This window comes from Haliotis cracherodii, unplaced genomic scaffold (genome assembly GCF_022045235.1).
Source record: "Haliotis cracherodii isolate W230 unplaced genomic scaffold, xgHalCrac1.p SCAF_13, whole genome shotgun sequence".
In the NCBI taxonomy this organism is placed as follows: domain Eukaryota; kingdom Metazoa; phylum Mollusca; class Gastropoda; order Lepetellida; family Haliotidae; genus Haliotis; species Haliotis cracherodii.
The window spans coordinates 28,822,205-28,849,650 of NW_027266268.1; the positions used below are offsets into that span (position 1 = coordinate 28,822,205).

At 43.8% G+C, this 27,446-nt stretch overlaps 1 protein-coding gene across 1 annotated transcript in view; it reads left to right on the plus strand.

Annotated features, from left to right (window-relative positions):
• The window catches only part of LOC139459826 (nose resistant to fluoxetine protein 6-like), a 43,057-nt gene extending 17,278 nt beyond the window's left edge, over window positions 1-25,779 (plus strand). The window contains exons 7-15 of the mRNA XM_071241522.1: window positions 1,684-1,780; window positions 2,948-3,040; window positions 5,150-5,315; window positions 6,749-6,828; window positions 7,676-7,804; window positions 8,433-8,556; window positions 9,636-9,822; window positions 11,987-12,129; window positions 20,691-25,779. Coding sequence (XP_071097623.1) covers window positions 1,684-1,780; window positions 2,948-3,040; window positions 5,150-5,315; window positions 6,749-6,828; window positions 7,676-7,804; window positions 8,433-8,556; window positions 9,636-9,822; window positions 11,987-12,129; window positions 20,691-20,813 — 1,142 coding nt within the window. The 3' untranslated portion in view covers window positions 20,814-25,779. The remainder of the gene's footprint in view (window positions 1-1,683; window positions 1,781-2,947; window positions 3,041-5,149; window positions 5,316-6,748; window positions 6,829-7,675; window positions 7,805-8,432; window positions 8,557-9,635; window positions 9,823-11,986; window positions 12,130-20,690) is intronic.
• The last annotated feature ends 1,667 nt before the right edge of the window (window positions 25,780-27,446 follow it).

Here is a 27,446-nt window from a genome sequence, read left to right on the forward strand (position 1 = left end):
CAATATCACAACACATTGCCAATATCATGCCATAGTGTGAATATCACACCATTAAGTGTCAATATCACACCACAGTGCCAATATCACACCACAGTGCCAATATCGCAACACAGTGTCAATATCAGACCACAGTGCCAATATCACACCACAGTGGCAATATCAGACCACAGTGCCAATATCACACCACAGTGCCAATATAACCCCACAGTGCCAATATCACACCACAGTGCCAATATCGCACCGCAGTGCCAATATCACACCTCAGTGCCAATATAACCCCACCACCAATATCAATCCCAAGCACCAGTATCATTCCACAGTGTCAGTATCATTCCACAGTGTCAGTATCACTCCACAGTGTCAGTATCATTCCACAGTGTCAGTATCACTCCACAGTGTCAGTATCATTCCACAGTGTCAGTATCATTCCACAGTGTCAGTATCACTCCACAGTGTCAGTATCACTCCACAGTGTCAGTATCATTCCACAGTGTCAGTATCACTCCACAATGTCAGTATCACTCCACAGTGTCAGTATCACTCCACAGTGTCAGTATCATTCCACAGTGTCAGTATCACTCCACAGTGTCAGTATCACTCCACAGTGTCAGTATCATTCCACAGTGTCAGTATCACTCCACAGTGTCAGTATCATTCCACAGTGTCAGTATCACTCCACAGTGTCAATATCATTCCACAGTGTCAGTATCATTCCACAGTGTCAGTATCATTCCACAGTGTCAGTATCATTCCACAGTGTCAGTATCACTCCACAGTGTCAGTATCACTCCACAGTGTCAGTATGATTCCACAGTGTCAGTATCACTCCACAGTGTCAGTATCATTCCACAGTGTCAGTATCACTCCACAGTGTCAGTATCATTCCACAGTGTCAGTATCACTCCACGGTGTCAGTATGATTCCACAGTGTCAGTATCACTCCACAGTGTCAGTATTACTCCACAGTGTCAGTATGATTCCACAGTGTCAGTATCACTCCACAGTGTCAGTATCACTCCACAGTGTCAGTATCACTCCACAGTGTCAGTATCACTCCACAGTGTCAGTATCATTCCACAGTGTCAGTATCACTCCACAGTGTCAGTATGATTCCACAGTGTCAGTATCACTCCACAGTGTCTGTATCATTCCACAGTGTCAGTATCACTCCACAGTGTCAGTATCACTCTACAGTGTCAATATCATTCCACAGTGTCAGTATCACTCCACAGTGTCAGTATCATTCCACAGTGTCAGTATCATTCCAAAGTGTCAGTATCATTCCACAGTGTCAGTATCATTCCACAGTGTCAGTATCACTCCACAGTGTCAGTATCACTCCACAGTGTCAGTATCACTCCACAGTGTCAGTATCATTCCACAGTGTCAGTATCACTCCACAGTGCCAATATCACTCCACAGTGTCAGTATCACTCCACAGTGTCAGTATCACTCCACAGTGTCAGTATCACTCCACAGTGTCAGTATCATTCCACAGTGTCAGTATCACTCCACAGTGTCAGTATCACTCCACAGTGTCAGTATCACTCCACAGTGTCAGTATCATTCCACAGTGTCAGTATCATTCCACAGTGTCAGTATCATTCCACAGTGTCAGTATGATTCCGTAGTGCTGGTATCATCCAGTGTTAACATCGTGTGACAGTTTGACATTGTTTTCAGGGAACTTCATTAGCTTCTTCCCTGACGTCGTCAAGCTCTTCACTTTCCAGGCCATTGTCAACGCTACAGTGTCTGTCGACTCCTTCTTCACTATGAGGTCAGTGCAAACATGTTGGTGTCTTTGTTGCAGTCAACAATATTCCAGTTATTGTGTGGCCTGTAGAAAATCAAGTCAGATTTGACCATGATCACGATAATCAGCAACGTCCCATGCCATCACCCAGCTTGACCATGTGACGTGACCTGGAAACTTGTTGCTCAAGTGACATGGCATGAAAACTTGTTGCTCAAGTGACATGGCATAAAACTTGTTGCTCAAGTGACATGACATGAAAACTTGTTGCTCAAGTGACATGGCATGAAAACTTGTTGCTCAAGTGACATGACATGAAAACTTGTTGCTCAAGTGACATGACATGAAAACTTGTTGCTCAAGTGACATGGCATGAAAACTTGTTGCTCAAGTGACATGACATGAAAACTTGTTGCTCAAGTGACATGACATGAAAACTTGTTGCTCAAGTGACATGGTATGAAAAGATGTTGCTCTAGTCACATGACATAAAATGAAGTAATGTGACATAAAAATTTGTTGCTCAAGTGACATGACATGAAAACTTGTTAGTCAGGTGGCATGACTTGAAAACACCTGACATGACGAGGTTTCAGAAATAAAGGGCCAGCAGGTGCTCCCTCATTGGAGAGTCATGTGTCAGGGGCTAGGGCTAGGGCTCAGTGATCTGGACCCTTAGCAATCTGGACTCTTAGCAATCTGGACCATAAGCAATCTGGTCCCTTAGCAATCTGGACCCTTAGCAATCTGGACCCTAAGAAATCTGGACCCTTAGCAATCTGGACCCTAAGCAATCTGGACCCTAAGCAATCTGGACCCTTAGCAATCTGATGCACTGCCAGTTGGTGTTGGAGTGTTGGGAACCAAGTATAGCAGCTGTATTATCCCAGCTGACACGATTAGGATGAGCGCTCAGTAGGTAAGGCCAAGACCCCATGCATGTATCAGGTATTTAATGTAAAGTGTGTATGGTCAGTGACTGTTCTTTTGTCCAAATACATCTATTTATGTTTTCACTCTTTTATTCTCTTCGTATCAAGTTATTTGGAGTTGGTCGCAAAATATTTGCAGTGAGCTTCTTTGCAGTGGTACAATTGTCTCTTCCTTGTAGCATGTGGCCAGAGGATCCCCTGGCAACCATCATGTCCATGTGTTGTCAAAGCACTTGCATGTTGTTGGAAACTGTTTCAGTGGGCTGCTGGTGACTTACCTGGTGCTGAAGGAGATGAGGAGGTCAGGCGGCAGGATCAACTGGTTCATGTTCTACTTCCACAGGTTCTGGAGGTGAGTGGCGATGAGGGGACCAGCTGGTTCATGTTCTACTGGAGGTAGCTATGGGAGGTGGTTGTGGGAGGTAGCTATGGGAGGTGGTTGTGGGAGATAGCTATGGGAGGTGGTTGTGGGAGATGGTTGTGGGAGGTGATTGTGGGAGGTGGCTGTAGGAGGTGGTTGTGGGAGATGGAGGTGGTTGTGGGAGGTGGTTGTCGGAGATGGAGGTGGTTGTGGGAGATGGAGGTGGTTGTGGGAGATGGAGGTGGTTGTGGGAAATGGTTGTGGGAGATGGAGGTGGTTGTGGGAGGTGGTTGTGGGAGGTGGAGGTGGTTGTGGGAGATGGCTGTGGGAGGTGGTTGTGGGAGATGGTTGTGGGAGGTGGTTGTGGGATATGGAGGTGGTTGTGGGAGATGGCTGTGGGAGGTGGAGGTGGTTGTGGGAGATGGCTGTGGGAGGTGGTTGTGGGAGATGGTTGTGGGAGGTGGTTGTGGGAGATGGAGGTGGTTGTGGGAGGTGGTTGTCGGAGATGGAGGTGGTTGTGGGAGATGGTTGTGGGAGGTGATTGTGGGAGGTGGCTGTAGGAGGTGGTTGTGGGAGATGGAGGTGGTTGTGGGAGGTGGTTGTCGGAGATGGAGGTGGTTGTGGGAGATGGAGGTGGTTGTGGGAGGTGGTTGTGGGAGATGGAGGTGGTTGTGGGAAATGGTTGTGGGAGATGGAGGTGGTTGTGGGAGGTGGTTGTGGGAGATGGAGGTGGTTGTGGGGTTGTGGGAGATGGCTGTGGGAGATGGAGGTGGTTGTGGGAGATGGCTGTGGGAGGTGGAGGTGGTTGTGGGGTTGTGGGAGATGGCTGTGGGAGGTGGAGATGGTTGTGGGAGGTGGTTGTGGGAGATGGCTGTGGGAGGTGGAGGTGGTTGTGGGAGATGGCTGTGGGAGGTGGAGGTGGTTGTGGGAGATGGAGGTGGTTGTGGGAGATGGCTGTGGGAGGTGGAGGTGGTTGTGGGAGATGGCTGTGGGAGGTGGTTGTGGGAGATGGTTGTGGGAGGAGGAGGTAGTTGTGGGAGGTGGTTGTGGGAGATGGTTGTGGGAGGTGGTTGTGGGAGGTGGAGGTGGTTGTGGGAGGTGGTTGTGAGAGATGGCTGTGGGAGGTGGAGGTGGTTGTGGGAGGTGGTTGTGGGAGATGGCTGTGGGAGGTGGTTGTGGGAGATGGTTGTGGGAGGTGGAGATGGTTGTGGGAGGTGGTTGTGGGAGATGGCTGTGGGAGGTGGTTGTGGGAGATGGTTGTGGGAGGTGGTTGTGGGAGATGGTTGTGGGAGGAGGAGGTGGTTGTGGGAGGTGGTTGTGAGAGATGGCTGTGGGAGGTGGTTGTGGGAGATGGTTGTGGGAGGAGGAGGTGGTTGTGGGAGGTGGTTGTGGGAGATGGTTGTGGGAGGAGGAGGTGGTTGTGGGAGGTGGTTGTGGGAGATGGTTGTGGGAGGAGGAGGTGGTTGTGGGAGGTGGTTGTGAGAGATGGTTGTGGGAGGAGGAGGTGGTTGTGGGAGGTGGTTGTGGGAGATGGTTGTGGGAGGAGGAGGTGGTTGTGGGAGGTGGTTGTGAGAGATGGTTGTGGGAGGAGGAGGTGGTTGTGGGAGGTGGTTGTGGGAGATGGTTGTGGGAGGAGGAGGTGGTTGTGGGAGGTGGTTGTGGGAGATGGTTGTGGGAGGAGGAGGTGGTTGTGGGAGGTGGTTGTGAGAGATGGCTGTGGGAGGTGGAGGTGGTTGTGGGAGGTGGTTGTTGGAGGTGGTGGTGGGAAGTGGTTGGGGGAGGTGGTTGTGGGGTTGTGGTAGGTGGCTGTGGGAGATGGTTGTGGGAGGTGGCTGTGGGTGGTGGTTGTGGGAGTGGGAGGTGGTTGTGAGAGTTTGGAGTGGGAGGTGGTTGTGGGGGGTTGCTTGTGAGAGGTGGTTGTTGGGGGTTGTTGTTGGAAGTAGTGTCGAGCAATGATGACTTAAACCTTACAGGTATCATTATATATGAAACTAGGCTAATAGTTGCTATCAACCACTTGGACATAACACCAAATTCACACACACACCAAGTAGTGTTGAATTTGATTTAAACCATGTTAAGTAACTGTATGTATTTCAGACTGACCCCGCCGTACATGTTGTTGTTGATGGTGTATGTCCCACTGTTCCCCTACATCACAAACGGCCCTCTGTGGCCCCAGCAGGGGGTGGAGATCAACCAGTGCAGGAACTCATGGTGGACCAATTTACTCTATGTCAACAACCTGGTCAAGACGAAGGAGATGGTAGGTTTAAACATGTACCACTATTGAGTGCTTTCAGTGGGTAATTCAGTGGCAGAACAGGTCCAAAGAGCGCCATGCTTGCCCTTTGTTGTTGCCCCTGATTAGGTCCCTGTGTCCATCCTGGGGAGATTCTGGGGATGAGTGATCTAGTGACTAACAAATCTTTACCCCTTCAAGGGAGGTAATAAACTTGGACAATTAGGTCCTTGTGCACCCTTCTTGCGAGACCCTGAGTGTGATCAGGTCCCTGTGTCCGTCCTGGGGAGATTCTGGGATAAAACAGGCCTTTGTGTTCTTTCAATGGAATAATAGTGGTTGATAAAGGTAGAGATGGGGAGAGACCTGTCAACCCCTCATCATGACAATGTTGGAGATTTGACTTCAAAATGGGGGAGATTTGCCTCCAAATGGGGAGATTTTTAAAATAGTTAAGGTAAGAAAATCTCCAACTTTTATTTTTATTAATGTTATTAAGAAACCAAATATTTTAAAACAATAAATAATTTATAACTTCTTATATGTACAGCTTGCTTAATTTCCGTTTGCATTTTCCTCTTCTAAGAATAAACATAACACAATCTACCCATATCACTTTCGTTCAAAGATCATTTCAGATAAACACAAACAGATATTGAAATCTAATGATCGGTAGCTTGACCAGTTGACGACGGGTTCAATCCGACCAGTTGTCAGGCTTCATTATGATGCAGGTTTTCTGAGTATTTGGCACGATTTGGATTACAAAATACGCCAAAGAAATATCAAGTGCATTTATCCTGAGGCAACATGATCGCCTCTAATTTCAATAAAATATATTGGTTTTTTTCTGTCTGCAGTAGTCTGTTGACAGTCACATTACTTCGCTTCTTAAATTTCCAAGAAATGTTCACGTTATTCCAATCCAAAGAAATGTATGCCATATTTGGAAGTACTATTACGTTTTACTACAATTTATGAATGAAATGCATCTATTTGCATTGTTGACCTTTCTGACCATGGTTGACGAGTACTGTTCTATGCAAATTAGATTGCAGATCTGAGACGCTAGCAAACTATTAGCCAATCAAATCATGTAAAATAATCACAGGATACATTCTCGTGAAATTTGATAAAGTTCTATGTGTTGATATTTCTGTGCACACAAGTCATGATGTAAATCAAAAGGAATTTTTCACTTTAACATCATAATGGTACCTATGCCCTCCCCAGTGAGATTCAGGGGAGGAACAGGTTGTGGATACTTCATCTTGTCTTACCCCCAGGATATATATTATAATCAACTGAAGTTGGGATGTGGGCCACATTCTGGGGTAAGGATTTGACTCAATGATCGACCTGCTTCACTAGCATACAAGGAACTTAGCTCGTTTTTCATAAAGGAAATCTGTGAACATATATGCTCTTTTTGACATGAGTTACCTCCCTTGTTTCAGTGCATGGGCTGGTCCTGGTATCTGGCCAATGACATGCAGTTTTACATCCTGTCGCCGCTCATATTTGTGCCGCTGTTCTTGTGAGTGAATCCTATCAGATATGCTGTAAACAATGTCTATTCTAACAGAAAATATATCATCTGAAATCCACAGATGTTGCTCAAGCTTTTGTATTGCTGGAAAACAACTGCTGTGTTCTTTGGTGATGTGTCTGTAAAATGTCTGTAAAATGTCTGTTATTTTATTATACCAAAGCTGTTATGTGGTTGGTTTGTTGTTTTACGCCGCACTCAGCAATATTCGAGCTATATGACGGCGGTCTGTAAATAATCAAGTCTGGACCAGACAATCCAGTAATTGACATCACGAACATCGCTCCACCCAATTGGGATGGATGACATGCATCAACCAAGTCAGCGAGCCTGACCATCCAATCCTGTTAGTCGCCTTTTACGACAAACATTGTCGCCTTTAACGTCAAGCATGGGTTGCTGAAGACATATTCTACCTCGGTTCTTCACGGGTCACCAAAGCTGTTAAGTAATCTTCCTATTATATTGTGGAACAACGCTATTGCCCAGTTTTTGATTCAGTTGTTTTCGAAATGTTTACATGCATGAAGCCCTGTGTGATTGTGTGTTTAACACCGCGCTCATCAATATTCCAGCTATATGACGGCGGTCAGTAAATAGTCGACTCTGGACCAGACAATCCAGTGATTGAAATCATGAGCATCAATCCTCGCAATAGGGATCGATGACCTGCATCAACCAAGTCAGCGAGCCTGACCACCCTATCCCGTTAGTCGCCTTTTACGACAAGCATAGTCGCATTTTACGGCAAGTATGGGTTGCTAAGAACCTATTGTGCACCGGATCTTTACGGGCCGTGATGGTGTGTAATTCACTGAGTACTTATTTCCTGTAGTTCGGGCATCCTGGGCACGATCTCTGTGCTGGTGTTTCTCCTCGCAGTCTTCATCACATCGGGTGTCATATCCAGAGTGAATAAATTGTCCCCATCTCTAATAGGAGGCTTCGGTGCACCGGCTGGAACGTAAGCAGAGTTGTCTCCCTTTGAAAAGCTTCTGCTTAAAATTTGATCATCTCATATCCAACAAGTTTGAATTTTAACTGTTATACTTCCATTGGTAATGCTCTACATCCTTCTTGCTGGTATGTTTTGATAGGCTGTTCAAATTTTAACATTTTGAAAAATAACCAATTGATCTTATTATTATCCCCTGCCTTGCAGTGGGACAGGGATAGAAGAACAGAGTTCGTCAGTGTGTGTCAGACAAATTTTATCCCAAACTATTTAAGATAAGAAATGAAATTTTACAAACTGATGTTACTTGTCACAATCTTAAATGAGTTCGAAAATTTGTGTCTTAAACTCATTTCAAAGAGATACTTATAAAGACTGCGTTCAAAAATCAGATTTTCTCATGACATATAGCCAACCTATCTCTCCTTAATGTATAGGACTCTTTCTGATAGTTATCATTAACTTCCTTATTACTCACTACCCTATGAACAAACAATATTCTGATGTGCCTCATGGCGGGGATAGTGATAACGCTATTTTCTTGCAAAGCCTGTTTTCGATCATGCTCGGGCACATGAAAGCCCTGCTGTCTGCTGCTAAACACAACATGAATTACACAAACTCATTCACTTTCCAGTGACCCTATGGCGTACTTCTATGACTACTACATCACACCATATTGCCGCATGGGCCCGTACATCGTCGGCATGGTAACTGGCTACCTGTTGTACAAGACAGACTGCAAGATCAGACTCAACAAGGTGAGATGTGACATACTTCACGTAATGTCATGGCAACATAATGTACATTATACCATAGCAACATTCTGTACATTATAACATTGCAACATAATGTACATTATAACATTGCAACATACTGTACATTATAACATTGCAACATACTGTACATTATAACATTGCAACATACTGTACATTATAACACTGCAACATACTGTACATAATAACATTGCAACATACTGTACATTAGAACATTGCAACACACTGTACATTAGTACATTGCAACAGACTGTACATTATTGCAAGCAACATAGTGCATATTATAACATTGCAACATACTGTACATTATAACATTGCAACATACTTCACTTTATAACATTGCAACATACTGTACATTATAGCATAGCAACATAGTGCATATTATAACATTGCAACATACTGTACATTATAACATTGCAACATACTTCACTTTATAACATTGCAACATACTGTACATTATAGCATAGCAACATAGTGCATATTATAACACTGCAACATACTGTACATTAAAACATTGCAACATACTGTATCTAAAAAATATGCTGAAGTTAATACATTCTTTGTCCAGATGAAGTGCTCATATACTACCCTGGCCTACCCAATGAGTCTCTGACAAGTCGTTCCAAGTCAAAATTTGATTATTGAGGCTCCTTTGTGGGTAAAGGACTGAAAACCAAAAACATACCAAAATTACACACTAAACACAATACTTATGCTCATGATATCAATCACTGGATTGTCTGGTCCAGATTCAATTATTTACAAACCGCCGTTATATAGCTGGACTATTGCTGAGTGCGACGTTAAACAACAAACAATCAATCAATCAAACCAGTTATCATTCTCAACTCCCTTGGGAGAATACATCCCAAGCTGCCTAGGGGTACTAGAAGGTTTTTACATCCACCTCAAATATTGGGTACCCATTCCCTGCCTTGTGAACAGAGGCACTTGCCCAGGGTGACACCACAAGTGTTAGGTATAATGAATAATGACTCAAATATAGTATAACAACATCCTGGCTTAAGACACAAACACCAAAAGCATGTATTTCACTATTTCAGTGGCTTGTGATAACGGGCTGGTGTGTAGCGACGGCATCAGCTTTGGCCGTGCTGTACGGTCTGTACGATGTCAACAGAGGTCACCCGGTCACCGTGGACGTTGCAGCTTTCTACAACGCTGTGCATCGGACAGTGTGGGGGGCCTCCCTGTGCTGGGTCATCTTCGCATGCACTACAGGTTATGGAGGTGAGAGTCAAACATCAAACATGGCCGAAATTTATTTCTAACTATCAATAATGAATATATAGATCAGTGAGTTGTAAAATGACAGAATTGGTCAAACATATTAAAGATGAAGACAGGTACATCACAGAGTTATACCTGGCATGTTGTCCATTAATGTTTGGAAGCGTGTTGACAGGCTTTTTCTAAATCTCAATAATAATATGTTGTGAAATGTCCAAATTGGTTGATGTCAGAACTGAAGCCTCAATAAATGCAGTAGGCACATATTCATCATCAGAATGCTGAAGGTATACATATTTGCCTTCTTTTAAACAAATGATATTTTTTAGTAGATATTTTTGACTGATTTCTATCCGATATGTCGGTGTGAACCCTTAAACAACATGTTGGGATGGTCAATGGGCCCCTTGGTCTCCATTATCCGGGGTAGAATAGGTCTTCAGCAACCCATGCTTGCCATAAAAGGCGACTATGCTTGTCGTAAAAGGCGACTAACAGGATCGGGTGGGTACAATGTGTGAAGCCCATTTCTGGTGTCCCCCGCCATGATATTGCTGGAATATTGCTAAAAGCGGCGTAAAACCATACTCACTCACTCTCTAAATACCTTTCAAAGATTGGTGTGTATAGAATATATAACAGCAGTGATAGTATTTCTTCCGGATGTTCCGGACTGCCGCAAATAGGTTTCATTGATAAATATTTAAACATATTTTCTGTTGTTATTAAAACATTGAGCAAGTATTTGTCCAGAGTAGATACATAACTTGGAAGTGGATTCACTTTGTGGCAAGCCGTATAGTTGTTTGAAACATATTAAGGTACGGTGTCATTGCCTTGCATGATGTGTATAGGCCAACATATCCAGAAAATAACGATCATGAAAACCTGACACGCAGTAGGGTTTGTTTACGTTTTTAGATACTGCAAATCTTGAAATTAACGCGAGCGTGAATTAAATGTGAAATAGTCTTTGCTCGCATTATTAAACATCGCATTTATATCAACAATATGACATTTGGGATAGCAGAAATACCAACTTAGACATACGCTGAAAACAAACAACTTTGTATTCCACATCACTGTTTATTGAGCAGCAATTGTAACAAGTATGTAAACAATGTCATTCAAACACTAATTACATCTGGTGAATTGTCACTGCTGGGGTCAAGACAAGAGTTCTACTCACTTATGTCATCACTTATCACACTTAAGTCCAGACAGACGCCACCCCCGCAGTCTTTGTTCTTTGCGACTGCGTTAAAGGCCGACACGAGCCAGCGTGCATGGATTATTTTAACTGAAGTACTCTACTCAGCGCCTATAAGCGATGCTATTTGGTGTGTCATTGGATTAATGTATGGGTGGATTAAGCTGAGGATTCTCCTGTAAACCTGACAGAAGACATTTTGTTTAGATATAAATCCACTGATGCTTGAGAGGAGGTGGGTGTCGCATTCATATTGAGTCGCATTTTTGGCTCGGGGCCAATGGTCGCATTCTTTTAGAGCCCCATTCATTTCACAATTTTTAGAAGTTAAGATGTACAGTATTTTCTTTGATTTGCTAGAATATGAATGTTACGTAAGCCTACACGCTGAACACTTATTCACAAAGATAATTGCGTGGGTGGCGTCTGTCATAGGTCCTGTTTTGCCATAGCAGAAGACTTCATTTGTTTGCCTCAAGTGCTGACTTGGTGTAGTGAATCACACTGGCGAGTAGCGACATTTTTAAGAAATTGGCTAGTGGTGTTTCACTAACAATTCATTTAGTAGACAGAATCAGGTGGTCAGGCTCGCTGATTTGGTTCAAGCATGTCATCGTATCCCAATTGTGTGAATCGATGCTCATGATGTCAATCTCTGGATTGTCTGGTCCAGACTACATTATTTACAGACAGCCGTCATATAGCTTGAATATTGCTGAGTGTGGCATTAAACAACAAACAAAACAAAATCAGTCATTAGACTTGCAAGTATGGGTATTAAGTATACATCTCCAAAGGAAAATGAGTTTTGTTTTATGTGTACAAGGCTTCGGCCTATCACTGTTGGTTGTTTGGATTGGTATTGCAGAGCCTAGAGGGCGCCATTATATTTCTGATAGACTTCTAGGACCACTTCCTCTGTCATGCCCTGTGTAATAATGGGGATGTTTTCAGGTTTTGTGAACACGTTGCTGTCGTGGCCTGCTTTCATACCTCTGAGTCGCCTGACGTACTGCGCCTATCTCGTCCACCCCATCGTCATGTACATCTTCTTCAGCTCCCAGCATACACTTCTCAACCTGTCTGACATCAACACGGTAAGTATCCTTAGCATACGCCACAACTCCCTGCATACACCACAACTCCCACCATACACCACAACTCCCACCATACACCACAACACCCTGCATACACCACAACTCCCTGCATACACCACAACTCCCTACATACACCACAACTCCCTTCATACACCACAACTCCCTGCATACACCACAACTCCCTGCATACACCACAACTCCCTACATACACCACAACTCTCTTCATACACCACAACTCCCTGCATACACCACAACTCCCAGCATACACCACAACACCCTGCATACACCACAACTCCCACCATACACCACAACACCCTGCATACACCACAACACCCTGCATACACCACAACTCCCACCATACACCACAACACCCTGCATACACCACAACTCCCTGCATACACCACAACTCCCTACATACACCACAACTCCCTTCATACACCACAACTCCCTGCATACACCACAACTCCCTGCATACACCGCAACTCCCTGCATACACCACAACTCCCTGCATACACCACAACTCCCAGCATACACCACAACTCCCTACATACACCACAACTCCCTTCATACACCACAACTCCCTGCATACACCACAACTCCCAGCATACACCACAACTCCCTGCATACACCACAACTCCCTTCATACACCACAACTCCCTGCATACACCACAACTCCCAGCATACACCACAACTCCCAGCATACACCACAACTCCCTACATACACCACAACTCCCAGCATACACCACAACTCCCACCATACACCACAACTCCCTGCATACACCACAACTCCCAGCATACACCACAACTCCCTGCATACACCACAACTCCCAGCATACACCACAACTCCCTGCATACACCACAACTCCCTGCATGCACCACAACTCCCTGCATACACCACAACTCCCAGCATACACCACAACTCCCACCATACACCACAACTCCCAGCATACACCACAACTCCCACCATACACCACAACTCCCTGCATACACCACAACTCCCAGCATACACCACAACTCCCTGCATACACCACAACTCCCTGCATACACCACAACTCCCTACATACACCACAACTCCCTACATACACCACAACTCCCTGCATACACCACAACTCCCACCATACACCACAACACCCTGCATACACCACAACTCCCTGCATACACCGCAACTCCCTGCATACACCACAACTCCCTGCATACACCACAACTCCCTTCATAAGCCACAACTCCCAGCATACACCACAACTCCCAGCATACACCACAACTCCCTGCATACACCACAACACCCTGCATACACCACAACTCCCTACATACACCACAACTCCCTACATACACCACAACTACCTTCATAAGCCACAACTCCCTGCATACACCACAACTCCCAGCATACACCGCAACTCCCTGCATACACCACAACTCCCTTCATACACCACAACTCCCTTCATACACCACAACTCCCTTCATACACCACAACTCCCAGCATACACCACAACTCCCTGCATACACCGCAACTCCCAGCATACACCACAACTCCCAGCATACACCACAACTCCCTGCATACACCACAACTCCCTGCATACACCGCAACTCCCTTCATACGCCACAACTCCCTGCATACACCACAACTCCCAGCATACACCACAACTCCCTACATACACCACAACTCCCTGCATACACCACAACTCCCTGCATACACCACAACTCCCTTCATACACCACAACTCCCAGCATACACCACAACTCCCAGCATACACCACAACTCCCAGCATACACCACAACTCCCAGCATACACCACAACTCCCTGCATACACCACAACTCCCTGCATGCACCACAACTCCCTGCATGCACCACAACTCCCTGCATACACCACAACTCCCTGCATGCACCACAACTCCCTGCATACACCACAACTCCCAGCATACACCACAACTCCCAGCATACACCACAACTCCCTGCATACACCACAACTCCCTGCATGCACCACAACTCCCAGCATACACCACAACTCCCTGCATACACCACAACTCCCTGCGTGCACCACAACTCCCTTCATAAGCCACAACTCCCTGCATACACCACAACTCCCTGCATACACCACAACTCCCTACATACACCACAACTCCCTGCATACACCAAAACTCCCTGCATACACCACAACTCCCTGCATACACCACAACTCCCTTCATACACCACAACTCCCAGCATACACCACAACTCCCTGCATACACCACAACTCCCTGCATACACCGCAACTCCCTTCATACGCCACAACTCCCTGCATACACCACAACTCCCTTCATAAGCCACAACTCCCAGCATACACCACAACTCCCTTCATAAGCCACAACTCCCAGCATACACCACAACTCCCAGCATACACCACAACTACCTTCATAAGCCACAACTCCCAGCATACACCACAACTCCCTGCATACACCACAACTCCCTGCATAAGCCACAACTCCCAGCATACACCACAACTCCCTGCATACACCACAACACCCTGCATACACCACAACTCCCTGCATACAACACAACTCCCTTCATAAGCCACAACTCCCAGCATACACCACAACTCCCTGCATACACCACAACTCCCTGCATACACCACAACTCCCTGCATAAGCAACAACTCCCAGCATACACCACAACTCCCAGCATACACCACAACTCCCAGCATACACCACAACTCCCAGCATACACCACAACTCCCTGCATACACCACAACTCCCTGCATACACCACAACTCCCTTCATAAGCCACAACTCCCAGCATACACCACAACTCCCAGCATACACCACAACTCCCAGCATACACCACAACTCCCTGCATAAGCAACAACTCCCAGCATACACCACAACTCCCAGCATACACCACAACTCCCAGCATACGCCACAACTCCCAGCATACACCACAACTCCCTGCATACACCACAACTCCCAGCATACACCACAACTCCCAGCATACACCACAACTCCCTTCATAAGCCACAACTCCCAGCATACACCACAACTCCCAGCATACACCACAACTCCCTGCATACACCACAACACCCTGCATAAGCCACAACTCCCAGCATACACCACAACTCCCTGCATACACCACAACTCCCTACATACACCACAACTCCCTGCATACACCACAACTCCCAGCATACACCACAACTCCCAGCATACACCACAACTCCCAGCATACACCACAACTCCCAGCATACACCACAACTCCCAGCATACACCACAACTCCCAGCATACACCACAACTCCCTGCATACACCACAACTCCCAGCATACACCACAACTCCCAGCATACACCACAACTCCCTTCATGAGCCACAACTCCCAGCATACACCACAACTCCCAGCATACACCACAACTCCCTGCATACACCACAACTCCCTGCATAAGCCACAACTCCCAGCATACACCGCAACTCCCTGCATACACCACAACTCCCTTCATACACCACAACTCCCTTCATACACCACAACTCCCTTCATACACCACAACTCCCAGCATACACCACAACTCCCTGCATACACCGCAACTCCCAGCATACACCACAACTCCCAGCATACACCACAACTCCCTGCATACACCACAACTCCCTGCATACACCGCAACTCCCTTCATACGCCACAACTCCCTGCATACACCACAACTCCCAGCATACACCACAACTCCCTACATACACCACAACTCCCTGCATACACCACAACTCCCTACATACACCACAACTCCCTACATACACCACAACTCCCTGCATACACCACAACTCCCTACATACACCACAACTCCCAGCATACACCACAACTCCCAGCATACACCACAACTCCCTTCATGAGCCACAACTCCCAGCATACACCACAACTCCCAGCATACACCACAACTCCCTGCATACACCACAACTCCCTGCATAAGCCACAACTCCCAGCATACACCACAACTCCCTGCATACACCACAACTCCCTACATACACCACAACTCCCTGCATACACCACAACTCCCTGCATACACCACAACTCCCTGCATACACCACAACTCCCAGCATACACCACAACTCCCAGCATACACCACAACTCCCTGCATACACCACAACTCCCTACATACACCACAACTCCCAGCATACACCACAACTCCCAGCATACACCACATTTCCCAGCATACACCACAACTCCCTGCGTACACCACAACTCCCAGCATACACCACAACTCCCAGCATACACCACAACTCCCAGCATACACCACAACTCCCTGCATACACCACAATTCCCAGCATACACCACAACCTCCAGCATACACCACAACTACCTGCATACACCACAACTCCCTGCATACACCACAACTCCCAGCATACACCACAACTCCCAGCATACACCACAACTCCCAGCATACGCCACAACTCCCAGCATACACCACAACTCCCAGAAAACGCCACAACTACCAGCATACGCCACAACTCCCAGCATAGGCCACAACTCCCAGCATACCCCACAACTCCCAGCACACACCACAACTACCAGCATACACCACAACTCCCAGCATACACCACAACTCCCAGCATACACCACAACTCCCAGCATACACCACAACTCCCTGCATACACCACAGACCGCCTCCGTGGTCTAGTGGTAGAGCGTCTGCCCGGAGAGCGGAAGGTCCGGGGTTCGATCCCCGGCCGCGTCAAACCAAAATAAGTTAAAAGATGGTACTTGTTGTTACCCTGTCTTGCGCAGGCATTAAGGGGCTAAAACAAGGACTGGTCGGCTCGGAGTCAGTATACTGTGTCTGAGTGGGGTATTCATGTTAAACTGCGGCATGGTATCCCAGTGAGCTAGCACTATTAATAGGCATCAGTCTGGACTAGTACAAGCAGCCACACAAACACACACATGTACATGCATGTTGCTATATATAAGTGTAATAATCTTGGATGCGACGTTAAACCCCATTTCACCTCACCTGCATACACCACAGTTCCCAGCATACACCACAACTCACAGCATAAACCACAACTCCCAGCATACACCACAACTCCCAGAGCTTGTCTGAAGCTGTAGTATGTGTACTGTGTGTAATACTGTATGTTGGTGGAGGTGTACTGTATTGGTACTGGTGTACTGTGTGTAATACTGTATGTTGCTGCAGGTGTACTGTATTGGTACTGGTGTATTGTGTGTAATACTGTTTGTTGTTGGAGGTGTACTGTATTGGTACTGATGTACTGTGTGTAATACTGTATGTTGCTGCAGGTGTACTGTATTGGTACTGGTGTACTGTGTGTGATACTGTCTGTTGTTGGAGGTGTACTGTATTGGTACTGGTGTACTGTGTGTAATACTGTATGTTGTTGGAGGTGTACTGTATTGGTACTGGTGTATTGTAGATGTACTGTGTTGGTACTGGTGTACTGTGTGTGATACTGTATGTTGTTGGAGGTGTACTGTATTGGTACTGGTGTACTGTGTGTAATACTGTTTGTTGTTGTAGGTGTACTGTATTGGTACTGGTGTACTGTGTGTAATACTGTATGTTGTTGGAGGTGTACTGTATTGGTACTGGTGTATTGTGTGTAATACTGTATGTTGTTGTAGGTGTACTGTATTGGTACTGGTGTACTGTGTGTAATACTGTATGTTGTTGGAGGTGTACTATATTGGTACTGATGTACTGTGTGTAATACTGTATGTTGCTGCAGGTGTACTGTATTGGTACTGGTGTAAGTAGATGTACTGTATTGGTACTGGTGTACTGTGTGTAATACTGTATGTTGTTGGAGGTGTACTGTATTGGTACTGGTGTACTGTGTGTAATACTGTCTGTTGCTGCAGGTGTACTGTATTGGTACTGGTGTATTGTGTGTAATACTGTATGTTGTTGGAGGTGTACTGTATTGGTACTGGTGTATTGTGTGTAATACTGTGTGTTCTTGTAGGTGTACTGTATTGGTACTGGTGTACTGTGTGTAATACTGTCTGTTGCTGCAGGTGTACTGTATTGGTACTGGTGTACTGTGTGTGATACTGTATGTTGCTGGAGGTGTACTGTATTGGTACTGGTGTACTGTGTGTGATACTGTATGTTGCTGGAGGTGTACTGTATTGGTACTGGTGTACTGTGTGTGATACTGTATGTTGTTGCAGGTGTACTGTATTGGTACTGGTGTATTGTAGATGTACTGTATTGGTACTGGTGTATTGTAGATGCACTGTATTGGTACTGGTGTACTGTGTGTAATACTGTATGTTGCTGCAGGTGTACTGTATTGGTACTGGTGTACTGTGTGTAATACTGTCTGTTGCTGCAGGTGTACTGTATTGGTACTGGTGTATTGTAGATGCACTGTATTGGTACTGGTGTATTGTGTGTAATACTGTATGTTGCTGCAGGTGTACTGTATTGATACTGGTGTACTGTGTGTAATACTGTCTGTTGCTGCAGGTGTACTGTATTGGTACTGGTGTACTGTGTGTAATACTGTCTGTTGCTGCAGGTGTACTGTATTGGTACTGGTATATTGTAGATGCACTGTATTGGTACTGGTGTATTGTGTGTAATACTGTATGTTGCTGCAGGTGTACTGTATTGATACTGGTGTACTGTGTGTAATACTGTCTGTTGCTGCAGGTGTACTGTATTGGTACTGGTGTACTGTGTGTAATACTCTCTGTTGCTGCAGGTGTACTGTATTGGTACTGGTGTATTGTAGATGCACTGTATTGGTACTGGTGTATTGTGTGTAATACTGTTTGTTGTTGGAGGTGTACTGTATTGATACTGGTGTACTGTGTGTAATACTGTCTGTTGCTGCAGGTGTACTGTATTGGTACTGGTGTACTGTGTGTAATACTGTCTGTTGCTGCAGGTGTACTGTATTGGTACTGGTGTATTGTAGATGTACTGTATTGGTACTGGTGTACTGTGTGTAATACTGTCTGTTGCTGCAGGTGTACTGTATTGGTACTGGTGTACTGTGTGTAATACTGTCTGTTGCTGCAGGTGTACTGTATTGGTACTGGTATATTGTAGATGCACTGTATTGGTACTGGTGTATTGTGTGTAATACTGTATGTTGCTGCAGGTGTACTGTATTGATACTGGTGTACTGTGTGTAATACTGTCTGTTGCTGCAGGTGTACTGTATTGGTACTGGTGTACTGTGTGTAATACTGTCTGTTGCTGCAGGTGTACTGTATTGGTACTGGTGTATTGTAGATGCACTGTATTGGTACTGGTGTATTGTGTGTAATACTGTTTGTTGTTGGAGGTGTACTGTATTGATACTGGTGTACTGTGTGTAATACTGTCTGTTGCTGCAGGTGTACTGTATTGGTACTGGTGTACTGTGTGTAATACTGTCTGTTGCTGCAGGTGTACTGTATTGGTACTGGTGTATTGTAGATGTACTGTATTGGTACTGGTGTACTGTGTGTAATACTGTCTGTTGCTGCAGGTGTACTGTATTGGTACTGGTGTATTGTAGATGTACTGTATTGGTACTGGTGTATTGTAGATGTACTGTATTGGTACTGGTGTACTGTGTGTGATACTGTCTGTTGCTGCAGGTGTACTGTATTGGTACTGGTGTACTGTAGATGTAGTGTATTGGTACTGGTGTATTGTAGATGTACTGTATTGGTACTGGTGTATTGTGTGTAATACTGTATGTTGCTGGATATGTACTGTATTGGTACTGGTGTACTGTAGATGTACTGTATTGGTACTGGTGTATTGTGTGTAATACTGTATGTTGTTGGAGGTGTACTGTATTGGTACTGGTGTATTGTGTGTAATACTGTATGTTGGTGGAGGTGTACTGTATTGGTACTGGTGTATTGTAGATGTACTGTATTGGTACTGGTGTATTGTGTGTAATACTGTATGTTGGTGGAGGTGTACTGTATTGGTACTGGTGTATTGTAGATGTACTGTATTGGTACTGGTGTATTGTGTGTAATACTGTATGTTGGTGGAGGTGTACTGTATTGGTACTGGTGTATTGTAGATGTACTGTATTGGTACTGGTGTATTGTGTGTGATACTGTATGTTGGTGGAGGTGTACTGTATTGGTACTGGTGTATTGTAGATGTACTGTATTGGTACTGGTGTATTGTGTGTGATACTGTTTGTTGTTGGAGGTGTACTATATTGGTCCTGGTGTACTGTGTGTAATACTGTATGTTGCTGCAGGTGTACTGTATTGGTACTGGTGTATTGTGTGTAATACTGTTTGTTGTTGTAGGTGTACTGTATTGGTACTGGTGTACTGCAGGTGTACTGTATTGGTACTGGTGTATTGTGTGTAATACTGTATGTTGTTGGAGGTGTACTGTATTGGTACTGGTGTATTGTGTGTAATACTGTATGTTGTTGTAGGTGTACTGTATTGGTACTGGTGTATTGTAGATGTACTGTATTGGTACTGGTGTATTGTGTGTAATACTGTATGTTGTTGTAGGTGTACTGTATTGGTACTGGTGTACTGTGTGTGATACTGTATGTTGTTGGAGGTGTACTGTATTGGTACTGGTGTACTGTGTGTAATATATACTGTTGTATCTTGCAGGTTATCTGGTTTTTAGGCCTTCTTGTTCTCTCCTACATGGCAGCCTTTGTCGTATCCATGGCGTTTGAGTCCCCGATGATGGGTTTGGAGAAGGCATTTCTGAAGCGCGAGAAGAGCAGTTAATGATAGCAGATGTGTCACCATGGAAACCAACCATGGGTGAAACATAACCAGAAGTTATTTGTAAATCTCATTCTGTAGAATTTGATTGAATCTGTTATCTATGATGATGTTATCTAGCTTTAAAGTGACAATGGTAATTTGTTGATTTTATGGGTTCAAGACAATAGTGCCTTCCATGCCTGCAGCTCTCCTCTTGTCAATGGACAAATTTTCAGACAATACGAGTTCCCTTGAATTTCCAACATGAAGTCTACATGTGGTGTTGGCTGCACAGTGTTCGGAATTAGCTTTGAATCTTTTAAGTAGTCCATCACGATGACGACAAAGACTCTTGTAAAGCAGTATCATGTATTGTCCCCGTAATTACCTCTATGTCTGTATAACTTATGAAACAGACCCTGTATGGCAGGTATGGCAGGTGATTCAGCTTCATGTGTTTGCTGGATTTGGACCACCTTTGCTGAATTAGGTTTTCACAATCATGCACTAATAATAGAGGCATGAAATTTCACACAATACCTCATGCAGACTCGTGTAGAAAGTTGTTAGCATGTGATTTGATGACAAAAGGTCAAGGTCTTTTGGTATGAACTATAAGTATACCGCATAGCTGAGTATTTATGATTGTAACAAAAGGTTTAGGTGACCTTCTGAAGGTCAAGGTCACTACAGGTAACATGTCGAAATATGGCTCAAACTTCAGGGATTTAGGTTTATTTTATGAGATACCAAAGCATTTGTCAATTTGTGAGGATAAACTATAACAATGTCATGGTTGTGTCAAATGTCAAGGTCACTTTAAAGATCATTCACTCATGAAATGGCTTGTATAAAGTTCATGCAAAAGTATGGACTAAATGGCATTGAAACTTCATACTCGTCATTAGAAATGTTCAGGTATGGAGATTGGTGAAGATTGAAGATCACTGCTTGCATCTAAAACGCATGGGACAATGTTAACATGAGTATTTATGATAGGAATATGACCAAACTTGAGTAACATTATTGTTAGGGTGTAATCAAAAGTGATATTGGAATTTAACATCCATCCAAGGTCAAGATCACAACAGATCCTAATGTTAACCATGGCACAAAACTCAGGAAAACTGTTCATCGGAAAACCAAATTTTTATTTTTCATAATAGATTACAAAAACCTCAAGGTCAAGGTCATGTTAAATATTATGCAAATAGCTTTCTGATCCAGGAGCATGGTTTGTGTTCAATATGACATGATAGATGATGTAGTATTTGAAAATTGTCTTTAAATAATGGCAGGCCAGTACAGCTGAATTTTAAGTTGATCTTCATATTTTTAAAGATGTCTCATTTTTACACACTTATGTAGTGAAATCATGGCGGTGTTTGGTGTGGTGAAATAGTAGCAAGATCTGGATTGCAAGTACAAGAAACTCAAGACGTAAAACTGTCATAATATTTTCACCTATTATAAACTTGTACTTAAGGGAAACTTTTAAATTGTATTTATTGGTTTTAGTTAACATGTGCCAACCAATAACCCGTCATTATATCACTGTTTGAAGAATTGTATATTAATGTCATCAGGGTCTTGTGAAAAATTATTGAATTGTTATTGAATTTATATATGTTGTGTTTGCATCTGTCAGCAGATGGAACATTACTGTTTAACCAGGTAATCTGTTTGAGTGTGGTATTCCTTAACATCAGCTTTTGTAGAATGTCTGGCAGGCATATATTATTATATTTGTTTAGTCACAAATCTACCGACACTATTTCCTGTCAGTTATAGTTGATAAAAGTGAGCTTATGCCATGGCAATCTCATTAAAATCAGATCTTAGTTCTCGCTATCGCTGAACAAAGATTTGCGGACATACCATTATGGGTCACGTCAGAGTGACCTTTCATTCGACCAATCAAAGCGTAGCCCACCAGATCATGAAAGTGACAGTCGGAATGTTTTCTAATCAGGTATTCCAGAATGTTCATTTGTTTAGTTTTGAAAATTTTAATTGAAAACTGTGTCAACATATTTTTCAAACGTAGTCTGAAATGGAAGTCGCCAGGTTGAAACGAGTGCCGTTGAGCTCGAGAAAGCTGCTATCTCATTGGCTGATATCGACTTCTGGTTATTTGTTTCAGTGGTCGGTCAAAGTTCGTGAAAGGTCGATCTGACGTGACCCGTAATGGGATGTCCTCAGATCTTTGTTTTGCGGAAGTGAGAACTTAGATTCTGATTTTTAATGAGATTGATGCCGTGGTGTATTGTATCTGTCTGGTTGTGTGAATGATCCCTTCTATGGTGTCTCTAGGGATGGTCGGGTAGCCTAGTGGTTAAAGCGTTCGCTCGCCACGCTGAAGACCCGGGTTCGATTCCCGACATGGGTACAATGTGTGAAGCCCATTTCTGGTGTCCCCCGCCATGATATTGCTGGAATATTGCTAAAAGCAGCGTAAAACCATACTCACTCACTCACTATGGTGTTTCTAAAATATCTCACACCATTCCTATTGTATCCCCTTATATACATGGTCGCCATTATGTCTTAACAATTCAGGTGAGTTCCACAGTTTCTTTATGACTCCCAACAACGGTCCAACTATTGCTGAAAAAATGCTACCCCTTCACGTTGAAAACAATGGCCTATTGTATCCTCTACAGCAGTGTGTGTATACACCAGGACATGAAACTTCTGGTTCTCAGTTGTAGCTTTATGATCATTAATGATGGGATATGAATCAATATTGTGCAAGGGTTGTTCTGCCATGACAGAGTTGACATCAAGGACAACCATGTGAACAGGAGACGATTGATTGTAAATACTTTTACGCTTCATTTCATTGATTTCATGGTATACTTTTCATGTTCCATGATGTGCCATCATCCATATGTCTCACCTCTAACCTCTTGACCTGTCACCTCTAACCTCTTGACCTGTCACCTCTTGACCTGTCACCTCTTGACCTGTCACCTCTGACCTGTAACCTCTGACCTGTCACCTCTTACCCTGTCACCTCTGACCTGACATCTCTGACCTGTTAAATCTGACCTGCCATCTCTGACCTGTTACCTCAGGGGTTGAGGTTGATAGAAAGACATACAGCAGATTGCTTCTGTGTGAGGTAGTTGACCTTTGAGGCAGTGACCCATGACCTATTGCCTTGGGTCGACCTATCCAAATCACGGCAGCTACCATATTTGGCAGGGTCATTACTAACCCATAACCTTTAACATGTTTAATATGAACTATGTATTGCAGAATGTACAACCTCTTCTGTATCTGATGATACATTTTTTATGATTGCTGTTTTATACCACTGTTGTGGTGGAGATATGTGATTTTTGTCAATGTTTTATGATTTTATATATGCGAGACTGAGTGATAAGTGGGTTTTTCCCACTTGGTGTTGAAGTCCAGTTGTCCATATGATAATACATGTACATTTTACACTGATATACAAATAACACAAATCAGACTGTGATCAAATCTGCAGGCACAAGAAACAGTTGGTCATGGAGGACATATATATTATAACAGAGAAGGTAATAATTGTGCCAAATAATTGATGTTTGTTTTGGGTCATATGTATTTAATCCTGTACCAAACAGATCTGCCTGTTACTTTTTATGCCCCCCTCAAAATTATGTCAAACTTCACAGCTGCACTATGTTTATATGCTTCCTGCCCACTCCAGCAAAGACTTCAACTGTGAAAGTACAGCATTCTTTCCCTGAAAAACATGTGGGGTAACCTTGTGGTTAAACCGTTTTCTCATCACACGAATACCTGGGTTCGAATCCCCACATTTGTACAATGTGTGAAGCCCATTTTCTGGTGTCTTCCGCTGTGATATTGATGGAATATTGATTGAATATTGCTAAATGCAGCTTAAAATTAGTTCTTTTGACAATTAAAATCTGTAATTCAAATTATTACATTGGACATATTTCATTTTGATTTTTGTAATTAGGTGAGACTTCTCAGTATTGTACTTGTCAACTGTGGTCAGATTGTTATGTGAAATATATTGGCTTTTAATATGTGAGCTGTGATGAAATACTTTCAGCCTGCCTTTAAGGAGTGTACGGTGTAGAAAACAGGGCTCCCTGGCCACTTTTAATGACAGTACCATGTTTATTTGTCTATATTTTGTCTCACAGGATTGCTTTTTTCTCATAGTTATAAATTTTCTCATGACGAAAATACCATTTTTTTGTATTCAAAGAATCTATTTTTGCCTTATTAAGAACTTTCTCCACAAGAGCTTTCAATATATTTATACTTCTGCAGCTTCTCTCCACTCTCAGTTGTTTGTCTTCTGACAGAATCGTACATGTCATCACTCACCAGTGTGTGTCACAGTTCAGTGCTTTCCACACAGCATTATTATTTTTGTATGTATACTTCTCAATGTTTGATAGGGACACAATAATTGTTTCAATGTACATATATCAGGTAACAACTATTTTGTATTCCCAGCGGTAGAAACTAATATTTTTAGTCCATTAGTCCTACTAGTCCTTATAACTATTGGGTAGTTTGGCAAGGACTACAGGACTAGTGCCAATTTCCAATGCTGATTCTTAAGGTGTGTGTGTGTGTGGGGGGGCTATGATTTTCTTATTGAGACAGTATTTTTTTCAGAATTTAAAGACATTCGGACTTCTCTTAAAGTAGGAGGTAGACAAGTCCTTAGGTCGCCAGGGGCTGCCTTCTATCCCAGTGTTGGAAATAGGCGCTGGTCCTGTAGTCCTTGTCAAACTGCCCAATAGTTAAGGTATCATTAGGACCAGTAGAAATTTGTCATTTTTAATGTCATTTTTAATTTGTGGACTAAAAATGTTTCTACCACTGTATTCAAATTCATAACCTGTCGTTTGTAGCTATTAATTATTCTGTACTTAGCTTAGGTCCAATGTCTGTCTAGTAATGATGTGCTTACGGTTTTAAACTTTTCTGATTTCACAATAAAAATATTTTTCTTTTAATATATTCTGTGTTGTGTTCATCGGTTATCTTAAAGTGCATTATATAGACTCCCATGCACAGCCTGCGGTAGTAACACACTGCTTGAGAGAATTTTCTTTTCACATATGACAATATCTTTGTATGTTGGTTTCAGTTCAAACATTCAAACATTATATGGAAATTAGTAACATTTCCAAATTACAAGTGATTAACTTAGAGGGGGTCTATCATACCGTGCCTGACTGCCATGAACCATGGTGCAGATATTGACATATATATTAGTTATTAAATGACATGTCAAAGAAAGGAAACATGAAATCATTAATGGTCAAATTGGGAGAAAAATGTGCGAAATTTGAGCAACACCAGCCGGTTTTGAACAGTGAATTTCCATGTGCAATTTTTTAATAATTTCTAAATTCTTATTCATTGTAGACTTACAACATATACTCACACGCAAAAGAAACAAGTCGAGTATGCAGTATAAATGTTATTTATTTTCAACAGTAAAGACAAGAAATACTAATAGGGCAAGATTGACAAACAATGGACTGAAGATGGTTTAATGGATTAAAAGGCAGATGACATAATTGTTTTTTTCAAATGTAAAGGGCTTACACAGTTTCGGGTCAATACCCAAAATGTCCGTCAATACCTGGTGTGACCACCATTAGTATTGATCACTACCACACATCTCCTGTACATTGAGTGGATCAGACGATTTGTGAAGGCCCTATGGATCCTCCTGCACACACCCAGAGCAGCTGTGGGTAGTTCATCGGCAGTTGTAGGGACTGGGCGCACATTGTGCAGACGCCTTTGAACCTCATCCCATAAGTGTTCGATGGGGTTCAGATCAGGGCTGATGGCTTGCCACGGTAGAACACGGATGTTGTGTTGTTGCAGAAAGGCCATAGTAGCTCTGGTAACATTAGGACGAGCGTTGTCCTGCTGGAAAATGTGTTGTTGATGTGCAAGAAATGGAACAACGTGGGTCGATATACCGCTAAGCAGTGACGCCGTGTTCCCGACCTTGACCAACATTCAGAAAGCACATGGGTCCAAGTCTCGTATTAAGTCCAATCCCTGCCCATATCATGACGCTAGGTCCACCCCATGGATCCCTTTCCACAACGTTTCTGTCAGCGAAATGATCACCTCGACGCCGCCAAATTCTGACTCTCCCGTCTGCATGGGAGACACAAAAGCGACTTTCATCAGAGAAGATGACACGCTTCCACTCACGATGGGCGCCAATTGCGATGACCCTGTGCCCACTGAAGTCGTGCTCGTCGATGCCGTGGTTGGAGAACAGGACGACGTGCTGGTCGGCGGCATCTGAGGTTGTTGGAACGGAGACGTCGGATCACAGTGTCCCGGCTAATGTGTCGATTATGTGTTCCTTCATCTTCCCGAGGCAAAGGAGTTAACTGACTATAAAAGTCTAGTTTCCACCCTTGCCGAACTAGGCTGGTATTATGGAGTTACGTTTTGTCTGGACTAACGAGTCTATGCATAGTCCAATCAAAATAGCTCACCGAAAGCAAAATCCGGTTCGTAAACTGTCGTGCAGATTTCGATCGATTGCAGGGTTTGCAAAGCATGTGCATCGCCAATTGGTTGTCAGCAGATATTTTCCAAATCCTTTGATGTTTTTAATCAAGGTGCTCACGTGATTTGATG